The sequence below is a fragment of the Cannabis sativa genome, chromosome 4, assembly GCF_029168945.1.
Source record: "Cannabis sativa cultivar Pink pepper isolate KNU-18-1 chromosome 4, ASM2916894v1, whole genome shotgun sequence".
Taxonomy (NCBI): domain Eukaryota; kingdom Viridiplantae; phylum Streptophyta; class Magnoliopsida; order Rosales; family Cannabaceae; genus Cannabis; species Cannabis sativa.
The window spans coordinates 9,382,722-9,395,196 of NC_083604.1; the positions used below are offsets into that span (position 1 = coordinate 9,382,722).

At 23.6% G+C, this 12,475-nt stretch overlaps 1 protein-coding gene across 1 annotated transcript; it reads right to left on the reverse strand.

The window, feature by feature from the left end:
* Window positions 1–2,019: 2,019 nt before the first annotated feature.
* LOC115712971 (flavonoid 3',5'-methyltransferase) lies at window positions 2,020–10,320 on the reverse strand. The gene is made up of 5 exons (XM_030641416.2): window positions 10,102–10,320; window positions 9,940–10,025; window positions 9,695–9,839; window positions 7,632–7,763; window positions 2,020–2,506 (listed from the first exon to the last, which is right to left on the reverse strand). Exons 1-5 carry the CDS (start codon window positions 10,159–10,161, stop codon window positions 2,213–2,215), a joined length of 717 nt encoding a protein of 238 aa, XP_030497276.2. The 5' UTR covers window positions 10,162–10,320; the 3' UTR covers window positions 2,020–2,212.
* Between the last annotated feature and the right edge of the window lie 2,155 nt (window positions 10,321–12,475).

Genomic DNA, 12,475 nt, shown 5'->3' on the forward strand with positions numbered 1-12,475 from the left:
TGGCCATGTATGGGATCAGGTCAATTTTGTAGGGGGCTAAAGTTGAAGGGTGCTAATGTTAATGAGGTGTTCCTCTACGCTTCGATTGAGGTAGAAATAATTTGGCGTGCCCGTAACGATAAGGAACACAACAATAACTTGAATAGTATCAAATATTATATTGACTGTATCACTCATTGTTATACAAATTATGGCTACTGTTTATTCCCTCTCCTCCTACTAGTGTTTCTCTCCTTTGGTCCTTACCCTCGGAAGACTAGATCAAGATTAACTGTGATGTTAGAGTTGAAAGTGGAGCAATGTGTGAAGCGGTGTTGGCTAGAGATCACTTGGGAACTACTTTTTGGGTTGCTACAAAGAGACTAAATTTCTCTAATCCCCTTATTGGTGAAGCTGCAACTTGTCTTCTAGCCCTGGAGACGACAACCTCTCTGAAATACCATTTTGTGTTGATCAAGAGTGAGTATGAAAAAATCATCAAAACTCTGAGGGGGGACATGTGCTATTTGGAGGATTGATAACTACATGCATTAATGTAATGAACTCTTTAAGTCATTTTTTAGTTGTAATTTCTACTTTGCGGCTCCTAATGCAACTAATTGGACGTATACTCGGAATTTAACTAGTATGGTTAAGATATCAACAATTCCAGCAAACATTATATGTAATCACCATAAGGTCTAAGTTTCCTTTTATTTATAAACGCTAATTTTTAAATATATATAATAACAATAATTAATATATCAATATATATAACATGCTACTAATATTATATGTCACACTAATAAAAGTATGTTAAAAAGTAAAAATTAAAAATCATCTTAAAAAAATGATATACCATAAAATAAAAAATACGCATACCATTCACTAAAATAAATAAAATGTACCAAAAATAATAAAAAAAAATATATATTACTAAATATATATATACCATACTAACCAAATTATATACTACAACTAAAATAAATTTACCATGACAATAAAATTATATAACACCATGGTATATAAGAAACTAAATATTATCTAAAATAAAATAAATGATATACCATATAATTAAAAATGTATAAAAATAACATGTCAATAAAATTATATATTCAAATGTATATATTATATATGCCTACAAAATATATACTATCATTATACATAACAAAATAAAAAATAAATATCATATAAGAATAATAATTTATCATAGAACAGAAAAAAAATATATTGTATAACAAAATATATTAACCAACAACCCACCATAACCCATACAAAAATCAAGATAATTTAAATTAAAAACGATTTTAATAAAACTAATATAGATATATCGTTATATTTAAGTTATATGTTTCTAAGTCTTTTAAAAAATATATAAATTGAATATTATTAAAAATATGAGTAACATAAAAATTTTATGTATATAATATTATATATGCCTACAAAATATATACTACTATTATACATAATAAAATAAAAAATAAATATCATGTAAGAATAATAATATATCATACAACAAAAAAGAAATATATTGTAAAACAAAATATTATACCAACGATATCCAACAATAACCTATAGAGAAAAATCAACATAACTTTAAAATAAAAATAATTTTAACAAAACTAATATCGATATACCATTATATTTAAGTTCTATGTTTCTAACTCTTTTAAAAAAATATATAATTTGATTATTATTAAAAATAGAAGGGAAATTTGATTTTTTATGCTTACATTTGAGAGGGGTATTTTTGAGTTTTAAATAAAGTGGTCATATTATTTCAATAGTGATATGTATTAGTTTAGGGATAAAATATTAGATATATGTAAGTATAAAAAATCAAATTTCCCAAATAGAACCATAAAAATTTTATATGACAAAAGATAATTTAAATAATAAAGACTATATAAAATCATCATTTCACTATAAATTTTAAAATAAGAATATTTATCTACATAGTCGTATGTTTTTTAATCCTTTACTATTATGTCTCACCCAAAAAAAAATAGATAGCAATCTTTTCAAAAATAAAAAATAAAATAGAGTAGCAATCAAGGAGCTCATTTATTACAAATAAGACTTGAATTTTAAACGTACGTTTATTATTGATACATATCGACTAATTTTGGACTGTTACGTAGTTTGGAAGTTTGGAAAGGTCTTCATAAAAATGTTAATTTCCTTAGAAAGTATGACATTAGTACACTACTATTGTGTGCAATGGATCTCTTAATCAGTAGAGACGTCTACAGATGGTGAGTCCATCTCCAATAGAAACAAGCGATATCTCAAATCGATTATCATTGGCTAGAAACGTATTGACCTCTCTTATGATTTTTCTATTTGTCTTAAAAAAATCATCCATTTCGTCTTCATCAGAAAGGGCCACAGTTCCAAACCATAGGGTATTATCGTATGCAATCACTCCTCCAATTTTAATCAGCTTTACAAGTTGTTCGTGATATTTTATGTACCCATCTTTATTAGCATCCACAAATGCAAAGTCAAAACTCCCTACTTCTTTTTCCTGTCCAATAGTGTAATTATATTATAGTAAAAACTTATATAAATACATATGTATGTATTATAAGTATCAGTATAACATGCATGTATTGCACGTAATATTAATCTAGTATAAAAAAAATATATTTAACTAATTTTTATTAAACAATAAAATAAGTAAATAAGTTTAGAATTTTAAACGATGTAACTAATAAATTTATTGTAAAGTATCATTAATGTTAATTTAAATTTAAATTAAGATTTGTATATTAAAATATTATGTAATTTAGTTCATACTTTTAAATAATTATCTAAATTATATTTTAATAAATAATTTAAATTTAAATATTTAATTTTTTTTTCAAAAAAAAGATAATTAATTGATTGATTTAACAGTATTAGTTTTAACTGTTAACTGTTAACTTTAACAGAAGAATTTCAAAGAGTCGTTAAATCAACATTTCCTGATAAATATTATTTTACATATTTTGCACAACATTTATTATGATCTAAAATTTACATTACCATAAATACATGTATCTTTTTTGTTTTACTTAACCAATAACTAATAACTTTTTTGCTTAACCGTCTAACTAATAAATAATAGTGTTTATAGGGTAGGGTGAGGGCATGTTCGAACCCACATAGAGGCGAGGGGTAATCTTTTCCTTGAAAAAAAAAATGTATGTATTTTAGTTAGTATTTACAACATATATTTGTAAATAAAGGAATATTAATCACATTCACATGATAGCAGTTTTGGTATAATGACTAAGCTATCTTACTTAGACTATCTTTAATAAGAAGTGTAACAGTTGAGCTATATTTTATACAAAAAGTAAATTTACGATATTTTTACATATACCCTATCTGTACAAAATAAAATATAGACTAATATAAGATAAGATTGTAGAATAAGCACCAGCGTGCACTACTCATATTCTATTCGTTGTCGTCTATTAATTCGAAAATTAAAAAGACCAGTGTATACAATTTATAAACAAATATTTTTATAAGAAACAAAAATCATAATATACTTATCGAAAAAAACAAAAATCATAAACAATGATATTACTAATAATAATAAAAAAAAAAATCCAAGATTTGAATCTTGTCTCATACCAATTACGAACCCTCAATTATTTTGCCTTTTTTTTTTAATAAAAAAATTTAATTAATTATAAATAATTATCACATCAATATCTATTCTATATAAAGTGTGCTTATTATTTTTTTTAATTTATGAGAAATTAATGGGTGACTTTTTATTTATATTTAATAAAATAATAAAATATTATTTATATATAATAAAATAATAAAATAAAAATAAAACAAATCTATATATAAGAGAAGTATAAACCGGATGACGTAGCACTCTAAAATGACTTTATTTTACTCTATTCTCTTTCTCAAATTTTTACATTTTTTAAGTAATATAAAATATTATAAATTAATATTTTTCATAAATTTATAATATAAAATTTCAAAATATAACAAACAAATAAATATCTAATTACTGTTATTATTATTTTAGTTTTTTTTTTAAAAAAAAAACGTAACATGCTCATAAAGTACCAAATTTATTTATTTTATTCTAAAATGTCAAATTTATCATTTTACTTTTTTTAAAAAACAATAAACGTGATACTCATCCTATATATATCAAATTAATTTTAAACCACATAAAATTAAGTTTTATTTTAAATACAATTTAAATAATATACATAGAATTTTCTTTTTTGTTTTTCTAATCCAAGTACTTTCGTTTCCATCACTTTTTTTTTCTTATATTTTTCGACAACAATAGAGGTTATCAGTTTAAAAAAGTAATTGTAATTTTTTTTTGCTTCCTTCAACTATCTTATTTTAAATATACATATATATTAATTTTTTTTTTTTTTACTTTTTGGATGGATTTCTCTAATTCAATAGTCATGATCCTTCTTGTGACATGATTCATTCATTGAGAGTTCTCATTGTTGGTATCAATTAATTTTTATCAATTAATTGTTATGTCACTCTCTTACTCTAGCTAGCCATCTGTTGTTACTTCTTTTTTTCTCTTTTTTCAAGCTTATGTGTGAATTATTTTGTTTTGCATGTGTTGAATTTTTTTTTAAGACTTCACATATAATTGTTTTTTTGGATTATACTTGGTCTGATTTTTTTTTTCTTTTTTTTTTCCTTTTATCTTCTTTTTAGAAATTATAGGAAACCACGTTAATAGAATCGTTTTAAAAATCCTATTACGTACCTTACTTTGCTGATATTTATCTATAGGAAGTTAAGCCTAAGTAAATTTTAATTATGTGTATATATTATTAATTATAATATATTTTATATAAATACAACACAAAAGATATCATATATATGTACTGTATTATGCATTGATTATTTTATAATTTAATTTATAGATTCGAGATTATTCTAATGTTAAAATCAGTAAACACTCACAAAAAGATTATTCCAATATTTAATAGTGTGAGTGTTTCTTTTTTCAAAAAACTTATATCACTTAGGTATAAAAGTGAATACTTAACCCCAATTAAGAATAATAGTGACGGTTATAAATGAGTTATAGCGATGACTTTGATATTGAATGTAGTGACGACTACAAGTGAGATACGGTAATACTAACTGTTTTAAAATTATAGAATGAGTTCTCTATAGATTTATTAATTAATTGTCTTTTTGTTAGATGTCTATTTTTCTTTTCAAGGATTGTTTAATTTTAAATATTTTCTTCATTATAACGTTTGTATAAAATGAGTAATTAACTTATTGTTTAAGTAATTTGTTTTATGTATAACAAATTTATTGAAATGATAGTGACGACTATAAGTGAAATGCAATGATATGACTACAAGTGAGATACAATGATGATTTTTATAGATTTATTAATTGTCTTTTTTTAATCTTTTTTATAACGTTCTATTATGATTTATAAAAAAATTAAAGAAATTAATTAAACACATCTATAACATATCGTCATTTAAATTTGAATTTGATTAGATACAATCCTGTCTCTATTTTTATTATTAATTAATGAGTTTTATTGGTGCATTTTCTTTTAAAAAATATTATAATTGATTTAATATAATTTGATTTTTTAATTATTACTAAACAAAATACAACCGCACGCGAAGTGCGGTTTGTTTCCTAGTATCAATCAATCATCAATATATATATAAATGAGAAGTATAAGACGGTGACATGGCGCTTTAGAATTACTCCAAATACATCTATCTATTTTCTCCTTAATTCTCTCACTTTTTAATTTTTTAATAAGTTTAAAAATATTAATCATCTAAAATAATAATAAAAATCCCTAAAAACAATTAAGTAACTAATTTATATTTTCCCTATATTAATTAAAAAATATATATATATTTTACGGCTTAGTTAAAAAAAATCCCTAAAGACAATTAAGTAACTAATTTATATATTATTTTAAAAAAAATATATCCCACGGATTAGTTAAAAAAAAAAAAAAAATCTAACAAAAAATACATTAAAAAATTAAAAAACTAAAACATATCTATTTTTTTTTCTTTTTAATGTATTTTCGTATCTTTTTTTTCCCATATATAACCTTAAATATATAATCCTAAATCTAAAACTAATTTCATCTCTTAATCCTAAATCTAAAACTAATTTCATCTCTTAATCCTAAACCTAAAACTAATTTCATCTCTTTATTTTTCTTTCTCTCAATGCATTTTATCTTTGTTTTTAATGTCAATTCTCCATATCTTTCTCTAATTTTTATTATTTTCTTGTTTGTGTGTGTTAAAGACTTTAACCAACTATTAATTCTTGGCAGATAATGAACAATAACAGTGACATCAATGATCAACATTAAATATCGATTTTTTATTGATATTTATTTTCTCTATATTTTATAATATATTTCTTGATGTATTATAACCTGTTTTATTCTTTTTGTGTGTGTTAAAGAGTTTAACCAACTTTTAATTCTTGGCAGATAATGAACAATAACAGTGACATCAATGATCAACATTAAATATCGATTTTTTATTGATATTTATTTTCTCTATATTTTATAATATATTTCTTGATGTATTATAACATGTTTTATTCTTTTTGTGTGTGTTAAAGAGTTTAACCAACTTTTAATTCTTGATAGATAATGAGCAGTAGCAGTGACATGAATGAGCAGCATCAAAATATCGATTTTTTATCAAAATATTTCTCAATAATTTGGAGAAATATAAACTTTTTTTTTTATAATCGACGACTTTACCGTTGTCGATAACTTCAAATTATTTATGATGTAGAATAAGTCATTTTTTAAAATATTTAAATTTAAATAATATATATGTTACATAATAAAATTAAAATTTAACTTATATATATGGTAATTTAACTTATATCGTATATCGTTTCTCATTTTTTAATTTTTAATATTTTAGTAAAATTTATTATTATTAATAATAAAGATCTCTTAATTTTAAATGCTTTCTTTATAAATTTCTCAATTTTTAATCTTTTTTTTCCTATAAAGTTTTAACACTATCTCTTATTAATCTTGCTTCAATGGATATAACATTGTAGTGTTTATTTATTTTTTTGTTTTAACTTTTAATCTTTTCATCTTTATTAGCACTTCATTATATTATTTATTTGTATTATCATGTATTGAGTAAATTTATTGGGGATAACAATAACAACAACTATAAATGGAATACGGTAATGACAACGGGTGAGATATAATGACATGACAACAACTTTAAATAATTGATGAGATATAAATAATATTGATTGCAAGAAAGTATGTTTACTTAAATAATAATAATAATAATAATACTCTAATTTTTCTCCATACTATCTTATTTATTTTATTTTTTATTAATAATTTTTTGATAGAGAAATTTAAAATTCTATGTATACATTATTCATATAAATTTCAAACTTCTTAATCAATAAAATAGAATTCTTTGGGTTTTATTTTTAATAAATAATTCGATAGTGTAATTTTAATATTATTATATATTAGATTAATTTTTTAAATTATTATTTAATAATTTTATAAGTAATTCTTTTTTAATTATTATACTAAAATAAATTTAAAATAGTTGCGCGAAGAGCGGCTATATTGCCTAGTTTATATATATTATGAGATTACTTACATCGTTAATGAGATCATCAAGGGCTGAAGAAGCTGCAGACTCAATAAAATTTATTTTGTGGTCAACACCAGCTTTCTGAATGAACGGTAATCCAACTTCATATGCTTCTCTATTTAGATCAATGGCTGTTATCTACAAATTAATTAACTCAAATCTCATTATTGATAACTAATTGTGGTGGATTAATAATTTGTTCTTTTAAAATAATCCAATATATATAAATATAAGATGAAAAGACTTTATTAATAGGGTGTGTCGAAGCCTATAAAAAGTTGACACCTCATTTAATAAAATTGTATTTTATTTCAGCAATAAACAGATAATTAGTAAGCATTTTTATTTTTATATTATTTTTTACTTTTTTTTTATTTTATATATTTATATATAATTTTTTTATTTTGTTAGACGCTTTTTTACATAGGGGTGTTCATCTAATTCAATTTGTATTATTTTGCTCATATTACATTCAATCCGCACTAAGTGCGAATTTTATTTTTTGGATCCAATCCGATCAGCACAATAGCTCAAATCCAATCCGCACAATAGTTCAAATACAATCCAATCCGCACAATATGTCAAATCTAATCTAATCGAATCCTCAAAAGTGCGGATTTGATTAATTATTTTGGATTTGTTACTTTTTAATATTAAATTATTTAATATTTATGAAAAAATATTTTTTTTCACATAACTAGTAACAAAATAAAACAAATTATTATTATTTTATGTCTTCAATAATAAATTAAAATAAATAAAATAATAAAAGATAAATACCATTTTGAATCCTGTGTTTTGCAAAAGTTACTGATTGGACCTTCTGTTTTGTTAAATGACAAAATGGACTACATATTTTTTAAAATTGTAAAAATATGAATTTGAGCTTAATTTCGACAACTTTTTTTTTAATATAACCAACTTGAAGACAATTCCTAACACGAACAGATACAAAAAATGTAAAAAGTTTTGTCATAAACACATTTAGATTATATTATTATTAAATTTTATTTTGACAAAAAATCAGTTCAGGGTCTAATTTATACTATTCTGGAAATACATGATTTATTTTTTCATTTAACAAACAGATGATCTAATTGGTAACTTTTGCAAAACACAAGGTACAAAATAGTATTTATCCAATAATAAATAACAAATTCAAATAAAGAAAAAAAAATAATATGTATAAAAAAATATTAATTTTATTTTAAATTATACGTAGAAAATATATAAATAAGAATAGAATATATATATTTATTTATTAAATTTTAAAATATAATTGTATTATATGTATTAAATTTTTAAATTATTATTTTCTTTCTATTAAAATATTATTTGTACATCTAATTTTTATATTTTTTTTTATAAATATGTTTGAATTGAATTAAATGTGTTATTAACATACAAATTAGATTATATTAGATGGTGTAAATTAGATTGGATAGAATATTTTATGAAACCACCACCTCCATCGCGATATCTCTCTCTCCGTTGCTCCCTTTCAATATCTGGATTGCATCCGTTGCTCCTTTAGTTTACGGTGTCGTTTAGCGTTTTAGTTTTCTTCAATTCTATTCCCAATTCATTGAAAATGAATTCTCTCACATAATCCAGAGCCGTTTCAGATATAGAGAAAATCATCGTTTTCATCGAATCCAAAATCTCTGATACTCCTAAGCATTGGGCGAGATTATCCACAACCTTCCACGATCTTGACAGTAACTGATCATTCTTTACTGCGAAATCGAACCGCACCATCGCGATCTCTCTGAAATCATCGACGGGACTAGCTTTCCGAGCCATCTTCGGTGTGGGCGATTCGAATTTGAAACATTACATTTTGAGACTGAGAAAAGAGAAAGAGGCTAAGGCTTTCCCGAGGAACTATAGAAAATGATCGCCGATTAATAGTATCCCCGAAACAGAGCAGACCAGACCGATTTGATCAAAAGACAATAAAAGCAGAAAAAGAAGAACAGAGTCTATTGTAGTGAGTTGCACTCAACCAAAATCACATTGGCTTTAATCATGCATGTGTCACTTTATTATAAAAAAAAATAAGATCTTACTTTGGCATCATGAGGAAGAGCAAGAGCAGTGGTAAGAAGAGAATAGCCAGTAAAGACTCCAACTTCAATAGTCTTCTTTGCATTCATCACTTTCAAAAACATCGATATAAGCTGTCCTTCATCCACAGGCACACTCATCGGACTCCTGCAATTAATTATATACATATATATAAAAAAAAAATGAACCCAAATTTAAATTAAATTAATTAACAAGAAAAGATCGAGGCCGGCAAGAAAAAAAGCACCGTAGTTTATAGTTCTTGACAGTGGCTTCTCTAAGGTCCTTCAACTGCTCATGTTCTCTTGGATAACAATATGTTTCATAGATGTACTGCATGCAAATGAAATCATCAAAAATCAAATTACCAAATATTAAACAATTAATGGATTAATTAATATATATATACCTCTAGAAGTGCTGGTGATTTGAGAATACTCTTATTCGGTATAGCTACTTCTTCTGCCATTTCCGGTTGCTGAAAAAATTCCGGGCTAGCTTTTTTGATGATATATTAGCCAAGTGAAATTAATGAACTGTGGGATGATGAACCAATAGTGGAATTAGTAGTGGAGCTTTAATTGAATTGAACCAAATGCCACACCTCATTATTAGTTAGACAACACTGATATATATATAAAAGTTGAAAATATTTCTTTTTTTATGAATTAACTAAATTTATATTTAAATAAAATTTAATTCAAATATATTGTTTTTACCACTCAAATTATTCTCATACTCATATAATTAAGCCATAATTTCAAATATAATAGATTTGTATTTGTTATAAATAGATGGGTAAATTTGTAAGAAAGTTGGGATAAATTTTAATTAAAGAAGAATGAAAACTATCGTGAAATGATAGAAATAAAATTGATAGAATAACTAAAAAAAATGTAAACATAATAAATTTTAAAAAATAAAGTAAAAATCAAAAGCATCAATTAGAAAAAAAAAAGTATATAGTGTAATTTCTTTTATTTTTTAGGATTATTTCACAAATATACAAAAACAACAAAAAATTAAAAAAATACGATTTCACAGAATTTTAAACATTTTTACGATTTTTTTGATTTTATTTATAGAAAATACGGTATTTTTATATTGTACTTTTGTTAATTTATTGTGTTGGATTAAAAATCCTATGTGGGCACATATGTATAATGTATATGCTATTATAAAGTAGTCTGATACAAAATTAAGTGACCAATTATGGTATGAGTATCAAAAAGGTATTAAATTGTCATAGAAATAATGTGTAGATACCATAAGTTAATTTATAATTTGTTGAGGGGCCAAATTATAAATATCCAAAACTCATTATATAATGAGCCTATAAATAGGTAGTGGTCCCTAAAAAACACTGGGTTTCTGTATTCTCTCCTTCTCCATCAGAAAAAATACTTTAGAAAATAGTGTATTCTTGAAAGATCAAAACCTTCTTTACAATCTCCATCAATGGCTTCAGGTTAGTGCTTCCGCTCATCTTTTATCATCATCTTCTTCTTTAATTTAGCAAAGGTTCTATAGATTTATGATTTAGGATTTTTTTATATTAAAGCACTTTTAGAAACATGTTTAGATCTGTGATATATATATTTCTTGAGTGTTTTATAAACCCTAACATATTGTTGATTTTTTGTTATCTGTATGTTATTTTTTATTGTTGTTTTGATATTATTTAGATGTTATTTTCATGTAGTTTTCATGTTGTTTTATCAAAAACCGTAAAAATGTAAAAAAGAAAATTCTTTAAACGTAAAAATATAATTTTCTTTTTAAAAAAAAATAATAACTTATATAATTATCTCTTATTTTTATCTCTTTGTGCCAATATTTAAAGGACATAGTAGCATAGCATAGCATCTTTATATCTTTCCAGTGTCGGTGCCTTTTCTCTCAATTAGTGGATAACATATAACCTCATCAAGCATGTTTTTTCTCTTTTATGCCAATATTTAAAGGAAATAGTAGCATGGCATAATAGCATCTATCTTTCAAGTGCTGCTGCCTTTCTTCTTTAGCCTTTATTTAGCATGTAAATGAGAAATGCTAAGGATCACGGTGCTAAGTACTGCAAAAAGTAAGCATATTCTTTGTGAGATTATAATTATAAAATTCTAAAAAAGATGTTATATTATTAGATTATTTTTAGAAATAAAAGTGTAAAAATTAAGATGAAAGAAAGAGAAAATAAAATATTATATCTGATATGGAGAAGCGTAATATCTTTAGAATTCTGTTTGTTATGTTGTATTACATTGTATTATATCAAATTATAATTCATGCAACATTTTTATATAAAATTATATGTAGTATTAATTTATATAGCATATAAATATATAATATTTTATTATAAATTAAAGTTTAATATAATATAATATAAAAATATGAATATAATCTAATTTTATATAATAGGATACAATACCATCATCTAAAAGGTATAAAACAATAATTGATTCCATTAGTGGAATGGAATATGGCGTCTCATCCAACATGATGATATGACAGGCGTTTGTGTAGATATGACAAGTGTTTGTGTACACACACTCATTTTCCATTAACAAAAAATAGAAAATGTAGGACAAATTTAATGCATCTCTTTATATTGAATATTGTGCCCATTTTTATTTTAATATTGTTTCTCATACAAAAGCTGGCCTCTCTCGCTAGTGACATATGGTTCATGGATGGTATATGTGCTTTTTTCATCATCAACATCGTAGCAAAAAAAAGTGATCGATATAAAAGAAAATTTGTAGAAGCAATCTCATTGCAGATTT

Bases quoted from the DNA above. Each gene is read 5' to 3' on its own strand.
- LOC115712971 (XM_030641416.2), bottom strand. From the start codon at position 10,161: ATGGCAGAAGAAGTAGCTATACCGAATAAGAGTATTCTCAAATCACCA. The intron at 7,764-9,694 runs GTAAGATCTTAT...ATTAATTTGTAG, and splicing joins CTCTTCCTCATGATGCCAAA to ATAACAGCCATTGATCTAAA. The intron at 2,507-7,631 runs GTAAGTAATCTC...ACTATTGGACAG, and splicing joins TTGATGATCTCATTAACGAT to GAAAAAGAAGTAGGGAGTTT.